This window comes from Callionymus lyra, chromosome 16 (genome assembly GCF_982586985.1).
Source record: "Callionymus lyra chromosome 16, fCalLyr1.hap1.1, whole genome shotgun sequence".
Lineage (NCBI taxonomy): Eukaryota > Metazoa > Chordata > Actinopteri > Syngnathiformes > Callionymidae > Callionymus > Callionymus lyra.
The window spans coordinates 25,072,780-25,094,511 of NC_141833.1; the positions used below are offsets into that span (position 1 = coordinate 25,072,780).

At 40.0% G+C, this 21,732-nt stretch overlaps 1 protein-coding gene across 5 annotated transcripts in view; it reads right to left on the minus strand.

Moving 5' to 3' along the window:
* Positions 1-5,307: 5,307 nt before the first annotated feature.
* The window catches only part of st18 (ST18 C2H2C-type zinc finger transcription factor), a 51,986-nt gene continuing 35,561 nt past the window's right edge, over positions 5,308-21,732 (minus strand). For 2 of the 5 annotated variants that reach the window (XM_087810680.1, XM_087810676.1), the window contains exons 6-22: positions 19,026-19,610; positions 18,169-18,303; positions 16,475-16,565; positions 16,326-16,415; positions 15,824-16,026; positions 15,467-15,657; positions 13,103-13,324; positions 12,419-12,519; positions 11,881-11,946; positions 11,074-11,142; positions 10,871-10,933; positions 10,148-10,228; positions 8,246-8,467; positions 8,089-8,177; positions 7,454-7,557; positions 7,229-7,375; positions 5,308-7,152 (exon numbers count right to left, since the gene is read on the minus strand). In XM_087810680.1, the coding sequence (XP_087666806.1) occupies positions 7,012-7,152; positions 7,229-7,375; positions 7,454-7,557; positions 8,089-8,177; positions 8,246-8,467; positions 10,148-10,228; positions 10,871-10,933; positions 11,074-11,142; positions 11,881-11,946; positions 12,419-12,519; positions 13,103-13,324; positions 15,467-15,657; positions 15,824-16,026; positions 16,326-16,415; positions 16,475-16,565; positions 18,169-18,303; positions 19,026-19,610 (2,600 nt within the window). In that variant the 3' untranslated portion in view covers positions 5,308-7,011. The remainder of the gene's footprint in view (positions 7,153-7,228; positions 7,376-7,453; positions 7,558-8,088; positions 8,178-8,245; positions 8,468-10,147; positions 10,229-10,870; positions 10,934-11,073; positions 11,143-11,880; positions 11,947-12,418; positions 12,520-13,102; positions 13,325-15,466; positions 15,658-15,823; positions 16,027-16,325; positions 16,416-16,474; positions 16,566-18,168; positions 18,304-19,025; positions 19,611-21,732) is intronic. The other 3 variants (XM_087810679.1, XM_087810677.1, XM_087810678.1) reach the window with 3 other exon arrangements.

The window sequence follows — 21,732 nt, forward strand, 5'->3', positions numbered from 1 at the left end:
TAAACACATGTCACGTGGTTGCAGCACTGCTCACTCACTTTCTCTCTTTATCTCCATCCGTCTTTATTCTCTTTATTTCTATGTATCTTTATTCTCTTTATCTCCATCCGTCTTTATTCTCTTTATTTCTATGTATCTTTATTCTCTTTATCTCCATCCGTCTTTATTCTCTTTATTTCTATCTATCTTTATTCTCTTTATCTCCATCCGTCTTTATTCTCTTTATTTCTATGTATCTTTATTCTCTTTATCTCCATCCGTCTTTATTCTCTTTATTTCTATGTATCTTTATTCTCTTTATCTCCATCCGTCTTTATTCTCTTTATTTCTATCTATCTTTATTCTCTTTATCTTCATCCATCTTTATTCTCTTTATTTCTATCTATCTTTATTCTCTTTATCTCCATCCGTCTTTATTCTCTATATTTCTATCTATCTTTATTCTCTTTATCTCCATCCGTCTTTATTCTCTTTATTTCTATCTATCTTTATTCTCTTTATCTCCATCCGTCTTTATTCTCTTTATTTCTATCTATCTTTATTCTCTTTATCTCCATCCGTCTTTATTCTCTTTATTTCTATGTATCTTTATTCTCTTTATCTCCATCCGTCTTTATTCTCTTTATTTCTATCTATCTTTATTCTCTTTATCTTCATCCGTCTTTATTCTCTTTATTTCTATCTATCTTTATTCTCTTTATCTCCATCCGTCTTTATTCTCTATATTTCTATCTATCTTTATTCTCTTTATCTCCATCCGTCTTTATTCTCTTTATTTCTATCTATCTTTATTCTCTTTATCTTCATCCGTCTTTATTCTCTTTATTTCTATCTATCTTTATTCTCTTTATCTTCATCCGTCTTTATTCTCTTTATTTCTATCTATCTTTATTCTCTTTATCTTCATCCGTCTTTATTCTCTTTATTTCTATCTATCTTTATTCTCTTTATCTTCATCCGTCTTTATTCTCTTTATTTCTATCTATCTTTATTCTCTTTATCTCCATCCGTCTTTATTCTCTTTATTTCTATCTATCTTTATTCTCTTTATCTTCATCCGTCTTTATTCTCTTTATTTCTATCTATCTTTATTCTCTTTATCTCCATCCGTCTTTATTCTCTTTATTTCTATCTATCTTTATTCTCTTTATCTTCATCCATCTTTATTCTCTTTATTTACATCCATCTTTATTCTCTTTGTTTCTATCTATCTTTATTCTCTTTATCTCCATCCGTCTTTATTCTCTTTATTTCTATCTATCTTTATTCTCTTTATCTCCATCCGTCTTTATTCTCTTTATTTCTATCTATCTTTATTCTCTTTATCTTCACCTGTCTTTATTCTCTTTATCTCCATCCATCTTTATTCTCTTTATTTACATCCATCTTTATTCTCTTTATTTCTATCTATCTTTATTCTCTTTATCTTCACCCGTCTTTATTCTCTTTATTTCTATCTATCTTTATTCTCTTTATCTTCATCTGTCTTTATTCTCTTTATTTCTATCTATCTTTATTCTCTTTATCTTCATCCGTCTTTATTCTCTTTATTTCTATCTATCTTTATTCTCTTTATCTTCATCCGTCTTTATTCTCTTTATTTCCCTCTATCTTTATTCTCTTTATCTTCATCCGTCTTTATTCTCTTTATTTCTATCTATCTTTATTCTCTTTATCTTCATCCGTCTTTATTCTCTTTATTTCTATCTATCTTTATTCTCTTTATTTCTATCTATCTTTATTCTCTTTATCTCCATCCGTCTTTATTCTCTTTATTTCTATCTATCTTTATTCTCTTTATCTTCATCCGTCTTTATTCTCTTTATTTCTATCTATCTTTATTCTCTTTATCTTCACCTGTCTTTATTCTCTTTATTTCTATCTATCTGTATTCTCTTTATCTTCATCCGTCTTTATTCTCTTTATTTCTATCTATCTGTATTCTCTTTATCTTCATCCGTCTTTATTCTCTTTATTTCTATCTATCTTTATTCTCTTTATCTTCATCCGTCTTTATTCTCTTTATTTCTATCTATCTTTATTCTCTTTATCTCCATCCGTCTTTATTCTCTTTATTTCTATCTATCTTTATTCTCTTTATCTACATCTGTCTTTATTCTCTTTATCTTCATCCATCTTTATTCTCTTTGTTTCTATCTATCTTTATTCTCTTTATCTACATCCGTCTTTATTCTCTTTATTTCTATCTATATTTATTCTCTTTATTTCTATCTATCTTTATTCTCTTTATTTCTATCTATCTTTATTCTCTTTATCTTCATCCGTCTTTATTCTCTTTGTTTCTATCTATCTTTATTCTCTTTATCTCCATCTGTCTTTATTCTCTTTATTTCTATCTATCTGTATTCTCTTTATCTTCATCCGTCTTTATTCTCTTTGTTTCTATCTATCTTTATTCTCTTTATCTTCATCCATCTTTATTCTCTTTGTTTCTATCTATCTTTATTCTCTTTATCTTCATCCGTCTTTATTCTCTTTGTTTCTATCTATCTTTATTCTCTTTATCTTCACCCGTCTTTATTCTCTTTATTTCTATCCATCTTTATTCTCTTTATCTTGATCCGTCTTTATTCTCTTTATTTCTATCTATCTTTATTCTCTTTATCTTCATCCGTCTTTATTCTCTTTATTTCTATCTATCTTTATTCTCTTTATCTTCATCCGTCTTTATTCTCTTTATTTCTATCTATCTTTATTCTCTTTATCTTCATCCGTCTTTATTCTCTTTGTTTCTATCTATCTTTATTCTCTTTATCTTCATCCATCTTTATTCTCTTTGTTTCTATCTATCTTTATTCTCTTTATCTCCATCCGTCTTTATTCTCTTTATTTCTATCTATCTTTATTCTCTTTATCTTCATCCGTCTTTATTCTCTTTGTTTCTATCTATCTTTATTCTCTTTATCTTCATCCGTCTTTATTCTCTTTGTTTCTATCTATCTTTATTCTCTTTATCTTCATCCGTCTTTATTCTCTTTTCCTGCATCCATCTTTGTTTTTTCTTATTTCCATCCCTCTTTATTTATTCTTTATCTCTATCCCTCTTTATTAATTCTTTATTTCGATCCATCTTTATTTATTCTTTATCTCTATCCCTCTTTATTTATTTTTTATCTCTATCCATCTTTATTTATTCTTTATCTCGATCCATCTTTATTTATTCTTTATCTCTATCCCTCTTTATTTATTCTTTATCTCGATCCATCTTTATTTATTCTTTATCTCTATCCCTCTTTATTTATTCTTTATCTCTATCCATCTTTATTGATTCTTTATCTCTATCCCTCTTTATTTATTCTTTATTTCGATCCATCTTTATTTCTCTTTATCTCTATCCCTCTTTATTTCTCTTTATCTCTATCCCTCTTTATTTCTCTTTATCTCTATCCATCTTTATTTCTCTTTATCTCTATCCCTCTTTATTCTGGACGTTTTTATGATCCACGTTCATTATGTTTGACACGTGGATAGTTTAATTTCCAGGTATTGAACGTGGAAATATAGTCATAAATATTGCGAACAGTGTGATCAACAAATGAGGATATTTTTTCAAACGTGGTAAAACCAACAGAAGAAATAATTCATCCTCACACACTGAAGCCTCTGCATCCAACGCTCATGTTTGAAAGTGTGTGTTGGATTCATCACTAGCGGCTCATTTTCACACATGGTGTTGACGGCAGCGTCACAATTGTCGTGTGGATAACAATGATTTTAAACTTTAAAAATGTGCTGGTTTAGTCAATGAAAGGAAATTTAAAGTGTATTTGATCCTTTCACTGTTGTAAACTTGGGTGCATCGATGGGCATGACAGGTCTCAGGAATGTTGCTTCCAACCTAAGAACCTTCTTCACTTACAGATCCTCCTGACAGTGACGCCCTGGCCTCACTCTCCTCTTCACCTCCCTTCATCTCTGTCCTTCAGCTGACCTTCACGCCTCTCACTCTCCTCACTCTCATGTTGTCGTCACATGTTGTGATGCTCTGTCACTTTTATGTGGTGCATAATGAAATAAGAACACGTATGAAGGCGCTAAGATAACGATGAGTTCAAGGATCTGCTGGTGACACAGCCACAGCCTTCTCGTCCTCCTCGGGCCTCCTGAGCCACTGCTCATCTAATGATGTGAACGCATTGATCAAGCCACTGTCTCGCTGAAGGACGATCGACAAATCACAGCTGGATGAGATTCAGATGACTTGCTGACCACCCAAACTCTTTTGCTATAACTCAGCGCGCACAGGCGTGGACGACACCCAAATCAATTAGAGGTTCATTGTCTTGCTCAAGGACGGCCCGACCGAGTCGGTGTTTGGCTTCACTAACATGTTGTGTGTGAGTGTGTGTGTCACACCAGCATGTTACTAGTCAGTCGTATCTTACCGCAGATGAGACTAAACTAGTTCATGTCACTGGATGTAATAACACTTGATATTATCATTGATATATTGATACAAGGATGATCAAAATGTAACAAAATAAACCTTCTTTGTTTCTCGATCAAAAGTATGGATCAGTCTTGACTCTGATATATTGTTTCAAACAATGGTTTGTATATAACTCGCATGTTCTCCTCCAACAGAAATGAAGTTCTGCTGATGGTTCTGGATCCACGTCTGACCACTAGATGGCACAAGAGCCTAATGTAAGTAACGGCAACACAAACGATTTGCAACGTGTAGTCGAGGCAAAGATTGCGGTGTGTGTGCGCGTGTGTGTGTGTATATATTAAATATATTAAATATACAGTATATATATATATAGATATATATATATATATATACTGTATTTATATATATAACCTTAAAATGTGCTGTCCCTGTAAAATGATCTCTTATTAAATCTTTTTTTAAATCACTTCCTTGCAAATCGTTGAATTGCGACGGATCTTTCTTTCTTCTTCTCTTGACTTCTAACTGCACGACTGTGTGATAAAGCATTTCCTCCTTTTTTCTCTTCTCTCAGAGATCAACCCTGTCAGTTGTTTCCACCTGTTCCACCCTGTCTGCACCAGGGCCGGGTCTAGACAGGCATGTATGAGGGGGCAGCCACAAATCTTGAGGGGGCATTGTTGTAGGCGCTATATAAATAGAGATTATTATTATTATTATTATTATTGTGCTGTTACTTACTTACTTACTTGTAAGTTTGAGGGGGCACAACATTTATTTGAGGGGGCCAGGCCCCCTCTTGCCCCTGGTCTGCACCCTCTTCTTCACCTCCCTCCATCTTTGTTCAAATATTTTTGGAATGTCTCTTGTTTAGAAGTGAATAATACACACGCCCATTTAAAAAGTTTATTTCTACCATACACAAACTGTACAACACAGCGCATATCTGTTTATTATGAAATAGTAAAAGTAATAGTCATCGATTTACAAACTACCTCAAATGAAAGAAAATAAAACTAGCATTTGAAGGGTTAAAGAAAAAAATACATTACAATTCCAATTCATACGAGTGTTTTTCCACAAAAGAAGCATTTCACATTACAAAACATCAAATACTAACAAGGGAAAATAAACATTTTCACAAAAACTTCCTGAGCAAACAATGCGTGGAGTAGGAATGAAATATAACTTTTGAATAATACATGAAGTCTAGGTTTACTGAATGTGATTCATTAAGAAATAAGATGATTTTAAATTTGGAGTTTGGCTTTGAAGCTGTTACATTACTTTAAGTGCTCATGGTGTTATGTTTTAACTCAATTACATTAAGTTTAGAATCCAATGTTTCTCAATAATTGACTTTATTACAATTAAAATATTCACCCACTTTTTTTTTCTTGTTTCCATTATTTTCCTCATGTTTTTACACAGAAACAATAATTCCATCACGTGCTCAGAAAACTGTGGAACTCTTGTGCAATTATACAAATTATTGTAAAGAATAATAATGAGAATACAAGAAAGTGCTTTTTGTGTTTCCATGTCTACGTAAATCATGAGTCTCAGTTGAGCAGTGAAGATCATTTTGTTGAAATACTAGCAGTGAGCTGTTGAGAAAAGATCATTTTTGAAAGACGAGTAAACAATCAAACTGATTCAAGTGTTAAGGCTTTTTCAAACAGGGCTTTTCGTCTTAATCCACCCAATTGTTTTTTTAAAAAAGGTCAAACAAACGCCAGAATGTATTTGGTCTGAGACCTCAAACAGTCATTCGAGACATATGAAAATAATTGTACTGTGTAATAAATTCGACACCATTCACGTAATACTGTCCTACCACAAAACATACTCATATATTTGTATGGATCCATGTACATTTAGGCACATACTATATGCACACACTCAAGTGTGCACAGAAGGCAGTTTAATAAGTATATTTGATTGAAAAATGAAAGAAAGAAATGGATAAAGTGGGTTATTGTTGCACTTTCAGTCACTAATTGCATTTAGTTCTTGTTTCTTTTTTGTTGTTTTGTTTTCTTGGAAAAATCCTAATACAGTACAATTGCATCTTCGTCATCCCAGTTGTTTTGTCATATCATACATTCAGTTTCCAATACACAGTAAAAAGCACAAAGTTAATATTAATTTGGTAGTTTTCTTCAAGGGAGCGTCAACAGGATCATTTCAACACTAGATGGCGAAGGAAAGCCGTGAAACTGAAATGTCATTTACAATGTGCAGAACTTTAATTCCATTTACTCTTCATGAAATAAATAAAAGTCAAATAAATACGTGAACGGACAAATATAATAATAATAAATAGCAATAATTCCAGAGTGACACCAACATATATATATATATATATTTTTTACGGAGTTAAATCAAGCAAACCATACAAAATAATGAAGTGCAAGAGGAGTAGAAATCTCAGCAGGATAAACGTATGAATGCAGGAACAGTACAAGCATTACAAATCTGGCTGGTCATTTTGGGCACCGTGTATTTACCAGGAAACACTCGTGTTACACATGCAACCACCGGCACTCGTCAGTAAAATAGATCTATCTAGTGCCATTATCTCAAGTCAAAGGAACCTACACGTGGATGCCCTTAATAGCCTGTTTGATGTTATCCAGGAGGACCTTGCACTCCGGAGAGTATTCATGTTCCGAGTTGTTGTACATGTCAGTCAAGGTGTTGACGTAGGCTTCAAAATTGTGCTCACTGATGGGTCCCTGCAAGCAGACAACACGCAGGTGACTATTATGGGAAATAGGAGGAACCCGAGGATGGTTTGTGCTCGGGTGTTACCATCTGAGGCAGCTGGATGTCCGTGAGACTGTTGATGAGCGCTTGGCTAAGGCGTGCGAGCTCCTTCAGAAGGCCGTCGTTGTGCTGTTCGATCATCTTGTTCTCCTCCTCGATGGTCCTCAGGTTACATTCCATCGAGGAGATCTGCTTTAGAGAACATCACAGTCAAATGGATGGACGGACGCTGGAGGGCCTCGGACCCTCTGTGTCGGGGGGGAAACTTACCTGGGTTTGCAGCTGCATCATGTCCGACTCGATCTTCATGTTGGAGTCGTTCAGCTCCTCGATCTCATGATCCAAGTGCTGAATGTCCTCTTTGTCCTCGATACCTTCGAGACAAAACATCTTTACTTCAAATAACATTTTTCCACGACTCGCCTTAAATTCTCTCTTCCAGTCAGTGAGTGAATATGTCTTTTCTCAACCTGTCACTCAAACTCTGGGATGGATTCTTGAACCTCACCAGCCTGTGAACTGATCTGAACCTCCTTGATATTCATCATAACTCTGACTTCAGTGACCTTTTAAAACACTTGTTTCATTACTACAAGATGACAAATACACATATTTGAATCTTGAATACTTTGAATACTTTTACTTTACTCGTCACCACAATGTATGATAATATAAATACATTGACTTTCTAAGCCTGAGCAGTAAAATACACATTTTTCCATAATAATGATCATATTTCAATTTTTCTTAAAGGAAATGCACTACTGTAGTAGAATGACTTATCTTTGTCATCAATGTGTGGTTTAAGTTTCATTTCTTATTATTTCTGATTCAGAAAATGTTTCTTTATAGTTATGTGACACAGTTTTTAAAACCATCTTTTTGAATGTGTGTGAGATCCTCACCACTGCTGGTCTTCAGCTTGATGGTCATCATCTCCTCCTCAGAGTGTTTCTTCTTGATGCTCTGAGCGTTCAGAGGACAACCCGACAGGCTGCGGCAGACTTGACGTTAGATTGGCGGTGAATGCAACATGTGTAAGATGGAGGACGGCGAGCTCACCTCCTGTGAGTGGCAAACACATTATTGGCGTGTCCGAGGCCGTTGCAGCCGGGCAGAGGACAATGAGGCAGCTCCTGTTTATTGGCCTTCCAGGCAAAGGGCAGACCGTTGATTGACGACTCCTTCTGTCTTTTGGCAGCCAGTGGACAACTGCCTGCTCGGCGGTGGCTGCTGTACTTTCCCGATATATGGCCCTGTCCATCACAGCCGAACACTGGACACCTGAAGCACAGGTGAGTCAGGAAATGACCATCAAATAATATACAGGTGCTTCCTCAAATGTAGATGATTGACAGCAACATGAGACATACTTCAATATATCGTCTCCATAACTTCATGTCGTGTGACTTCACGTTGAATAGACTTTCTTAAGAGCTTCAAACCCTTCTTCTTATTTTAGAGAAAATAAATAATCATAATATAATAAACATTGATTATTGATATAATATATATAAAATATATCATTGATTTATTCAAAATACTTTCAACATTTTTTTGCTTGTTGATCTGTAGTGTTGATGTACGTTTAAAAAGAAACAACGTTGTGTCATTTCACATTTTCCCCATTATTTGATTTTCTTTTGTAATATTTTAATGGAACTGTTTGACCTGAAAAAGTTCTAATAATTAGAGAAGTTCTAATTGATATTATTTCCAACAGGACAGAATATTTAGTGAATTTATACTCTTGTTTTTGACGTGACCCAATAGTGAGCTGTTGTGTGTCTGTTTATGCTTCAGTTGTGTGTTTGAAATCATTCAATGAATTGATGAAATGGTGAAAGTTTGAATCTATTATTGTGAGTAAAGGTTAAAGAGCACCTTCAGATGTTTCAGGAACATTTGTCTGCACCAAACGCATCAAAAAGGTCTAAAAACAAATAACTCTCTGAGATCATTAAAACTCCCTTTCAATAACTAGACCGGAAGATTTGTTCACCATTAAGTTGATTAATCCAACCAAATGCTGATTAAAAACAAAGTCTCCAAAAGTAGAAATGGATTCAAATAATCACGTTAAATGTAACTTACTAATCCGGTGAAACTTGAGCGCACGGCACGTTGCTTTCATTTATTTATTTGTGTGGCACAAACATCAGCAGGACGTCATTAAGAGTTTCTCGCTTGCGTTTCCATGCAGGTCAGTAATGGACTGACATGAATTACAGATAATTGTCATGTATCCCCTCATGCGAAAGAATGTAATTTGGAGGGGGCTCACCCCGTCCCTTATTGATAAAGGTGAAAGGTCAGCTGAGATGATGCAGACGATACAGAGTGCTGCTGCAAAAAGCCTGTTTCAGCATTTTGTGTTGGAGTGCTGCGCGGCTCTTAGAGGACAAAACAGCGGCTTCATTACATCCACGCAGGTAGAAGCTGATGCAAGTCACCAGGACAATAGCGGCGTGCCATATGGCCCACTATTTGCTATAATCTAGGGACATTTGCTACCATCCCCCGTCTCTCGCTTTCTCTCTTAATGTGTATGAGATCTATTCCAGTCTAATTCCTAAGCTCGTGCCCTTGCATTAGTAATTAAAAAGAAAAATCAGTGTCCAGATGTAGAAGTAAACAACAGCTCACATATCTGACTTTGGATTTCAACTGCAAATCAATTACATTAGTTTTGATCCAATACCACTTTCACAAACACAAAGAGCGCACACTAAGCTGCCAAGCGAAGTCCAGACCCACAAATATTTTCTTAATATAGTTTAATTATGAAGAAAGCACTGAAAATAAACATGCAGCTAATCCAAGAAATTAATCCACTAATGTTACCACGGAAGAAGTATTATGGTCTTTGTGTAACTAGTGGCCTGCAGGTATAACACTATCAACAATATAGTCTTTGTCTCAACAGCCACAACAACACAAAAACATGACAACAAAATGTCTTACTTAAGCTCTTGCTCATCTTTTTCATCCTTGTTTGGTGTGAGCTTCAATCCTCCTTTCCTGGCACGAGGACATCCTGACAGGCTGCAGATGTTTGGAAACAGCAGAGCAACATTTCAGGAGAAATATTCTGGACTTAGGAGCCGTGGAAGTGTTTAGTGTCGCTCTCAGGATGACACGTCGAGCACTTGTGCGACACGTGGATGTAACGAGGCCACTTTGATAGTGTTGTCGCGTGAAACTACAAACCACTGGTTCAATTCGAGGAAAACTATTAACAAATGAAAGAAAGTTCTTTTTGACGATCTCTCGCCACAATGTAATGTTGAAAACATTCATATCGTGCTTTTAGGATTCGTCTGCTGAACTCACAATAACTGACATGAATGAATGGTGAATAATTATAATTCAAATAATAGATAAGATACATAAATATTATATATTTAAATATAAAATCCAACTCATAAAGTGAGGCTTGTTTATATGGGCAACATTGGCATGAAAATGACGAGAGACGTTGGTGCTGACGACCTTTAAGCTGTTGGATCTGTGGATATATAGAGTTGGACGCAGAGAAACAAAGTGTCAGCCAAGACCAACTCATCACCACAGGAATCCAAAAGTGCAGCATGTTTGCAGACTCAAGTGAGATTTTCACCATCTGCTGGAATGTGATGCTCCGACAAATATAGATTTCCTGCTCGATGGAAGCTTCTGCGCGCGTACCTTCTGTGAGAAGCGTAGTTCCCGGTCACATGTCCAGATCCATCACAACCAGGTGTTGGGCACCTGCAGGTGGAGGAGGAAGCAGGTTTTTACAGCCAAGAAGAGAGAAGAAGAAACTCTGTCACGATGCATGCAGGAGGAGATGAACGACTCAAACTATCAGAAATCCTCTGGCGACAATGAAGGGCTGAGAAAACACCTACTTTAGTTCCTGAGAGTTGGCTGCCATCAGAGATTTGAGTGTTTTGTCAGCGAGGGGACATCCAGACACGCTGCAGAGGATCAAGAGCTCACCGTCATTTTAATGCACTCTTTGATCAGCGCCCAAACATCTCCACACAATAGCAGCGTGTTTACAAACAACAATCTGCAACTTGTTTTTCCATCCGTTGGTGAGAGTCATGTGTGCGTTATTGTGTTGAAGTGAGTGAAAGAATGTTTGTGTTGTTTGATTAGAAACAAAACCTTAAGAATACATTTAAACCAAAACTAGGTGTCAAATATGTTGTGTTTTCTTGAGGTCATGAATGTTTCTGACTTGTTCAGTTCAGACAGATATTTGTCGTTACTTTCCTGTATAAGAAAAAACACGTCAAAAGTGTTTTGTTATTATGAGGCAAGAAGGTTGTGAACCAGGAGTCGATGAAAATCATTTTACACCAGAGTTACTGACATTAGCATCTGATACTATCATTATGTTGAATGTAAATTGATTCTGTATTTTAAGACAAGAGCGAGTGAGTATTTATTTATTTACGAGAGTAAACTACAGTTTATTTGATGTGATTCACTCTTGAGACTCGTGGATGTTGAAGCAACAGAGAATCTCGTCCACCTTTGAGTCCAACTTTTATATTTAATCAAATTACAATTAATTACAATTAAGCTCAACGTTCTTTCCCAAAATGCACCACAACAGTTATTAATAATTGTTGCTTCAAGGTGTTCGAGGCTCAGTTTCCATTCATGGGTTCTTGAGATGAAACCTGTTGCGTAACAAGGTGACGTACCTGCGGTGGGAAGCATAGTTCCCGGTCACATGACCACTGCCGTCACAGCCTGGGGTCGGACAGCTGCTGGACGACACAGACATTCAAACAGAGATTAGTCGTCTCGTCTCGGTGCAGCCGCTCATGAACCTTCAACACTGAAGACTTGTTAGAGTTAGTACTGCAGGAAGTTTAGTAGAAATCAATCTGTTGTTTGCTCTCCAGTGAGGATATTACAGGAACTACAGGAGTTATTGGAGCGACATGCACTCTAGCTAGAAGATCAGAGGTTGTAGCTTTTTCAGGTGGAAACTCACTTTCACATCTATTTCTTCTCCATGAACCTGCAGACACACCGGTCACAATCAAGTTTGTGTCGCGACAGGAAGTGACGCCCTCGTTTAAACAAAGTTACACGTCTTATGCGCCGCGACCATCTGTCAGAGCGAGGCTACAAAGGCTCTCATTATGCACAGTTGACTGAGTAAATATGCTGCCGTCTCACACTGACCCCCCGGACCGCCCCCTTCGCTGCCCCCCCCAGTGTCACATGACGAACCTCAAAAGCTCTTTCTTTGAGTCTCGTAGAAGCAGTTTGGCTCTGGCGCTCATCAAACCTGCGTCTCCTTGATAATGTTCCTCCAGGGCGTCGTAATCCTCCTGAAACAACAGTGAGATATCAGGACGAGGAGGTGCAGAGTCTCCTGCAGGAGATTAGCATCGGAGGAACAAACCTCCATTTAAAGTCACACATAATCCACATAGTGTTCCTGATGTATAGACTTTCCTTTTTTCCCTCCAGTAGCTGGCAGATGTTCCACAAATGCAGGTCAAACGGGATAATTCTTAAAATCCCACAGAAGACTTAACTCGGTGCTAAATGTCCTACAAAGCCTGTGTTCTGACTCGACTGACGTGAAGTCGACACAGATGCACCTGAGATCTGGAGCAGGTATGAAGAGACACATGTTCTTCTGGAGACTGCTAACGTCCTCGTGGTCCAGCTTCACTGACACGTGTCCAGGGAGCATGACTGAATACGTCACATACATGTCAATCAAAAGTGAGTAAGAGGGCGAGGTGTCGTGTCCAGAGAGACACTCTCACCAGGAAAACCTTCAGCTTAATCCCTCTCGTATCTTAATCTTCTTACAAGTCGAGAATCCATCTCATTGTTTCGGTATCTGCGGCGTCTGCGAGCCGTGACTCCAGACGCCGTGACCTCTTGACCTCTTGACCTCACCTCGCTGTACTGCGGCGCGTGTGCTTTGCTGAAGTTGAGGGGTGCGTCCCAGCTGTCGCACAGAGGACGGTAGAAGGCGGCGAGCGAGCTTCCACTCTTGGGCGCCGCAGACTCCGGCGGAGGCTCGTCTGCCGGGGCTTTGGACGGGACTCTGACCACGTCCTTGGACTTCTTCATGCTCAGGTCCAGGGTTCCGTTCTCGTCCACTTCGATGAGCATCTCCTGAGAACACGGGAAGTTTCAATCAATACATTTGAGGATCGATGAGGACGTGTTTTCTGTGAATCTTTATCTTTATTTAGTCAAACGTCACGTGTCTCACAATAGTTGGTCGAACAAAATCTTCTTCTTATTGAAATATAGTGTCTTATAATAAATAATAAATAATAAATATTCTTAATTTCTTTATTTGGGTTTTAACCCAGAAGTATCTTCAAGCTTTTATATTATAGTCAATTGTTAATGACTGCAAAATAAATCTGTTAAAGTACAAAAACGAATCTGTTTTAAAAAAAAAGGTACAAACAAATATATCTTAAATAATAAATAAACAAGATAAACAAGTATATGAAAGAGGACATCGATGATAGTAATAATGTATATTTTGTATATAACGTGTATTCACACCTATTTAGCATATGCTTATATATTTCACTATATTATGTTACAGTGTTTATATTTTAATACATATATATATTTATTTATTGTCTTCTGTGTAAATATGTGCCACAAACAAAAGAATCATTAAAAAGGGAATAAAAAAAATACTTTCTCCTTTTTCAAACTACAGGGTTTTGTTTTGTTTTTTCATTCTGCTTTTGTGTTTGTTTGGTGTTTTGTTATTTTGTTTGTACAAATAATTAACACCTTTTTGTTAGAAAAAGTTTCAAACAAACAAGTTCATAATCATGACTTCAAACTTCAAATCAAAGATAATTCACACCAGTGACTGTAAACGAACATTTAAAAAAGCTTGAAGGTTAGAAGCTGAACTCAAACAACATTCATGTGTAAACAAGAAATATCAAAGCAAATAAACAACATATTTAAATAATGCATCGAGTGGTTATCTCCTTCCAGACAAAACACCAAACTAAGCCTGTATTAATTCTGCTGCTGAACACAAAAAATAATCACTGGTGTGTAGTTTTTTCCAGTGACAGCTGTGTCATCTGTTTTCTAGGACACACAACCAAGATGGCAGCTGGGGGTTGGGGGTGTTGGTTATGCAGGCAGAGAGGAGGGGGCGCTGGTTTTAGGTCATTATTATTAAAGCAAAAATTAAAAAGCTTAATGCGACATAAGTTTCCTCGCTGACAGATGTGTGTTTCCCCGTGTGTTGAAACGCAATCGCGTGATGACTTATGGCTTTTCATGGTATTAAAAGTTTTACCTTATTAAACCATGGAATTAGTTCCAATTAATACAAACGTTTCATTAAAGCAGATACATTTGTGAAGCCAAGAGGAGTGAATTAAAGGATGTTCTCGTGCGACGCGTCCACTTCAATTATCCATGAACACGACCCTCAGAACTGGGTTGGATCTGAGGTTTGATGCAAACAATAAAAGTTGAGTGTCGCACACATGCATATGCAGATCCCTATAGAACTCCACATGCCCTCACGCCCCCTTTTCCCTTCAGAAAGCTGTTCTTATTTTCCATGTCTAGATAACTAAGCTGTCGATGAGAACAGATGATTAACTTGCTAACACTGTTTTATTCATTCAGTGGGTTGGTACCTGGTACCGGGCCACATTCTCAGCTCCACAAGCTGGGAGACAAGGATCTGTGGTGTGTAGGTGTGGAAACCTTGAATCATCTGCAGTGCTGTGCACACACACACACACACACACACACACACACTCCGTATTCATGGCAAAGTTAGTCTGGACTAACTTCAGCACAATAAGTGCTTTTGGATTTAGACTGACTTAGACTTGTCAGATGTTAACTCCTTTAACTGATTGCTTTAATCCTTTTAAATGATTTAAGACTGGCTGCTGTAGACAAACAGCCTAATGCTGGATCATAAACCATCTCCGCCATCTGCAGCCTGGAGATGCGGTTTGAGACGCGTGGATGCCAGCTGATGTCAAAATTAAACACAATACTGCATGTTTAAAAATAAAAAAGACGAGTTGTTGTAAAGAAGGCTGATTGTTTATCCTCTTTTGATGTGATTACACAAATTTTCTTTTGTGTACATTAAAGCTTCATAGAGGAGACGCTCCTTGTTTCGCTGCCACCGGAGCGTCGTGCTCACTTTGCCAAAATCCTCTCTTTTGATGTCTTTCCTTTTTATACACAAATCAGAGTTCCTTTAAAATGACCGCACAAACACCTCTCCAAGTGTCTCATTACCTTTGTGGGCGCTGCCAGGGGCGCGTCGGCGGCGCCGTCCGTGCTCCTCCGATAGCGAGTGGAAAGGTTAAGGATGGCGGCGGTGGCGGTTTGAAGGCCGTCGTCTTGTTTGAACGGACTGGACGGGCTGAGCGGGTCGCAGCCGGGCAGCCGTCCACCGGCGGCGCCGAAGCCAGGATACGGCGGAGGCGCTAAAGGACCAATGATTGGTGAATAATTGCGTCGCTGATGCACCAGATGTTCCGACACCTGACGGTCGTGAGCGTCTTCTGACCGCATCACCACGAGTGATGTCTCTGGCCTGGTTGTGCGTTTGATGTCGCACACGCTCACTTAAAGGCCACAATTAATACTCACACTCGGGGAAATGTGGCGCTTCCTGCTCCGAGTTGTTTCCAATCAGAGGCTGTTTCCCGAAGACCTGAGCATCAAAGCTGGCGTAATCAAAGCGGATCCTGCTGTACTTGTCCATTTCTTTTGTGAGGCTGCTGTGCAACGCCGGGTGCGTCAGTGTGTAGTTGAGTTGGTTCATGTCGAACTTCTTTATCAGGCCGATGGCTCTGCGTGGAGGAAACGTGTCAAATGTTTAAAAAAGGAAAGTTCACTTGTTCTCAGGCATTGTTTAAAAAAGAGGAAGAGGTGCCAGAGCTTTTGTACACATGGTCTGGGATCTGATGTGTGTTGTAGATCCACAGCCAGGTTGCCAGACTAATTAATATAGTGGGAGTGGGCCGCCTGCCCATGATATATCCACAGGGAACAAAGAGTTCTGCTCTTTTATGGCGTCTAATAGAGAGGAACTGACAGGAGCGACACCATCAGTGGCTTGAATCCATCCTCACAATCGTTGTTCACGTACCTCGGCGAGCGCTCGCTCTGTCTGCACTTCACGCTCTCGTCCTGAGGTCTGGACACTTTGACGGCGGCGGCGATCGGGCAGCCGGACAGACTGTGACAGAGAGCAGAGTTGAGCTCATGGCTCTCAGCACCAACCGGTCCGGACGGTACCTGCGGTGTGTGCTACGGTTGCTGTTGACGTGGCCTCGGCCCGTGCAGCCCGGCGTCGGACACTTCAGGACGTTCTCGTGCATCGCTAGAACTGAAGCACAGGCATAGTTGTTCACTCTACACACACCAGTGACACACACACACACCAGTGACACACACACACACCAGTGACACACACACACACCAGTGACACACACACACACCAGTGACACACACACACACCAGTGACACACACACACACCAGTGACACACACACACACCAGTGACACACATACACACACACACCAGTGACACGCTTACACACACACACACACACCAGTGACACGCTTACACACACACACACACACACCAGTGACACACTAACACACACACACCAGTGACACGCTTACACACACACACACACACACCAGTGACACGCTTACACACACACACACACACACCAGTGACACGCTTACACACACACACACACACACCAGTGACACGCTTACACACACACACCAGTGACACACTTACACACACACACACCAGTGACACACTAACACACACACACACCAGTGACACGCTAACACACACACACACCAGTGACACGCTAACACACACACACACCAGTGACACGCTAACACACACACACACCAGTGACACGCTAACACACACACACACCAGTGACACGCTAACACACACACACCAGTGACACGCTAACACACACACACCAGTGACACGCTAACACACACACACCAGTGACACACTAACACACACACACCAGTGACACGCTTACACACACACACCAGTGACACGCTAACACACACACACCAGTGACACACTAACACACACACACCAGTGACACGCTTACACACACACACCAGTGACACACTAACACACACACACACACACACACACACACACACACACACACACACACACACACACACGAGCGACACGCTAACACACACACACACACACACACACACACACACACACACACACACACACACACACACACACACACACACACACATACACACACACACACACACACATACACACACACACACACACACACACACACACACACACACACACACACACACACACACACACACTAACACATAGGATCTGATCAATGACGAGGAGATCAGAGGACGAGCGAAGATAGAAAAAGAAAAAAGGCTTTTCAATGTTGCCAACATGTTGCTGGGATGTAAATAGCTTTAGTGCACAGAAGACGTAACACCACGATTATATTCTTCAAAACAAATGCGTCGTTAAAGGTTCGCTGCGGATCCTTTAGAAACTTCTTTTTTCACATATTCCCCAATTAGTTTGTTGGAGTTGTCTATTTATTTCTCAATACTGGTGGCCCTTTGATTTGAAATACTGGCTCCAGTCTAAGAACCCGCCTTAAAAAAAAGTTAATTACTTTTTCTGTTCCTTTTGTAACATTGCTGTTTAATGTGGAATGTTTGTGGAGTTATATAGAAATGAAACAATCGCCACAGACAGAAATTCAATATTCACACATTATGAGAGAGAAATCCTTTAATTGAAAGTTCAGGCACATCTTTGGTTTGAGTCTATAAGCAGGACTCTGTTGCTAAGAGGATTTCAGCGCCGCTTGATTGTTAATCCAGAACCGGCTAGTTTTGATGGCTTCTAATCATTTAATAGAAATGCACAGATCTGATTATGTGACTTACTTTCTGGGGGAACGCGGACTTTATGAGGACACCCCGACAAACTCCTGTGATGTGGGTACAAGCCTGTCACGTGACCGACGCCGTCGCAGCCGGGGGTCGGACACTTGATGTCCTTCTTGTCGGGGCGCGGAGAGTCTGGGGAGCAAACCAGAGGTTTCTACGGACCATCATGCACCAGGGTTGGCGTTATCATGGTGAAATAATCACGTAAATGACAAACACAATACAGTAAATGAAAATGCAAATATTAAACAAATATCAAATATTATTGTTGTTTTATGTGCCATAACATTAAATTGGGAAATAAAAATCCCAAAGAAACTAAAGGAGTAAAATCCCATGACAAGTAAAGATATATGAAGAAATATTCAGAGTTTAGGTGAAATACTGGACGTCTTGTGAAGGTCGACCTTGACTCGGGGCTACACGTGGTGAAGGTCACTGCGACTATCATAACTATCACGAGATTCCAAAATGCATGTTTTAATCTGTGATTTTAGTTAAGGCAGTTCAACACAGCGTTGACTTGTCAGCGTCCATCAAAGATTACACGTGGATTACACTCTGAGAAGATCCAGGCAGACATGAGAGGTACTTTAGCAGGATTTAAGACTTACGTTCATGGTTAAATATCCACTTGATTCCTATCAAAATCCAATATTCTGAGTAGTTGCAATTCCATCTGACTTTATTTTTCCTGCTCTTCATTATTTTAAACTGTTTATTTATTTCTTCACTTGTTGCCAAAATGTTTGAGTGCTTAAGAGGATTTACAATCGTCCAAATCACAATCAGATTTACGCTCCCAAATACTTTGCTTTTAGGATCAATGTTGAGGATCAAAGGCTCTTTGTTACCTTTCCCGACGTGGTAGTTGAGCCTGCAGTCCATCATCCGCGGGTTCCTGCGCTCGCTGCTCATCTGCTCCAAGAGGAAGCGGTCCATCTCCCGGTAGGCGTGATGCAGGACCTGCCTCTGCTCCGACTGCAGAGCGATGGCCTGCTCCAGCAGACTCATGTTCACTCGCCCTCCACTCATCTCCAGAGCCCTCTCGTGGAGGCCCAGATCCCAGTCCAGCCTGGGAGGCCGCTCCACCTCCAGCTCTCCTTCGCTGTCGTCCTCCGGGGGCTGGAGCTTGTATCGGAAGGCGCCGGCGTGGAGAAGGCTCGGGACGCCGTACTCGCTCTCGCCTTTCACGAGGCCATTTTTGGGAATGTGGTCTGAAGCTTGTGAGGGGCTGCAGCAGGTCTCGTGGACCTCCTCGGGTTGGGACTCCCACTGAGCTTCCCTCACGTCTGAGTAAAGACTCTGAGGGGTCGAAGTTCCGCTCGTTCTCTCTGGACTTTGGTGGTGGGCTTCATGTTTGAGGATCTGTTCATCATCCAGGTCCTGGTCCTCACAGTGCGCGGAGATGTTCGTGTGGACGATCCCTTGGATTCCGTCTGACATGAAAACACAGATTGTTACACACAGTGTTTCTAATCTTCAAATCCATTTAAGGTTTCACATGTTCTTTGCTATCTTGTGAACAACATGTTTTTAATACACGGAACATCTTCTCAACACCGTAATCCAACATCTTTACAAGTTATTTCAGATTCTAAACCTCAAGACGAAGCACAATTGTTTTCGCTACAGTTTTGAGCAACAGATTACGGTGGGATTACCATGTGCTGATTGTTAATAAGGAGTGTGTTTTGGGATTTAATCTCAGGAGAAGCATGTTGTCATCAGTGAGGTTGGAAAGAAAAGATTTGTTTCGAGGAATCATTGAGAATGTGATGTTTAAGCTGCTGAGCCGAGGATCAAACAAACATGTTTAGAATTGGACGACATGTTCACAATCCAGACGGACACGTTATGAACGTCCACGACATCAGTGGAACGAGTGAGTTCTTCACGTTTTCATCCAGTTGTAAACCACTTGATAAGACCAGAGCATCTGTCCATCTGGACCTGAGCAGGCTTTTCATGTTGACAGTATGTTCCTCGCCTGATTGTTAGGATCTGCTTCAGTGTTTTAGAAACATGTGGTCAGTAATATTCTACCACGTCTCGGGTCAAGCTTTACAAACGGTCTGATCAATAGTCATCGTGATTAACGTGCGACTCATGGATTCATGGAACACAGTCTCACTTCAAACTTCTGTGCAGCAGAAGCTCTTTGGTCGGTCGATGCTCTTCAGTGGCCGACAGCACAGTTTAGTGATTGATGCATCAGATCACACTTTAAGCCACTTTTTAAACAGTAATCCTAACAAAGCTTTAGAATCTGCAACATTAACACAAAGACTTTCATCCAAAGTATGTTCACCACATGTTTGAAATCATCGACTCCACACTGAGAGATTTAACCACTATCTTCATACAAATAAAAAAAAATTGGGGTGTTTTAAATACATATATATATGTATATATATGTATGTATTATATTACATATAATAAGACAAATAAATGTACAGTCGCACTTCCTGGCGCAGAAGGCTGGTGTCAACAACATGTTCGGTGAAGCTTTAAGATCAAGATTCAAGTTTTAAATCGACTGATAAATAAATTCTTCAAACACAAACTGAATCACAGCCAAGTATGAACGGCTGGAGAAAGATTAGCTTGTTTTACGCAGACATGGCAGACACACACACACACACACACTCACACACACACACACACACGCACACACACACACAGACACACACACACACGCGCACACACACACACACACACACACACTCACACACACACACACACTCACACACACACACACACACACACGCACACACACACACACACACACACACACACACACACACACACACACACTCACACACACACACACACACACACACACACACACACACACACACACACACACTCACACTCACACTCACACTCACACTCACACTCACACACACACACACTTATACACACACACAGACACACACACACACACACAGACACACACACAGACAGACAGACAGACAGACAGACAGACAGACAGACACACACATGCACACACAGACACACACACTCACACTCACACTCACACACAGACACACACAGACACACACAGACACACACAGAAAGACACACACACACACACACAGACACACACACACACACACACAGACACACACACACACAGACACACACACGCACACACACAGACACACACACAGACACACACAGACACACACACGCACACACACAGACACACACACACACACACACAGACACACACAGACACACGCACGCACACACACACACACACACACACACAGACACAGACACACACGCACACACACAGACACACACACACACACACACACACACAGACACACACAGACACACGCACGCACACACACACACACACACACACACACACAGACACACACACACACACACACACACACAGACACACACAGACACACGCACGCACACACACAGACACACACACACACACACACAGACACAGACACACACGCACACACACAGACACACACAGACACACACAGACAGAAGTGCAGCGCGAGGGGAAGAGATGGAGAAAAAAACTTGGATGTGCTT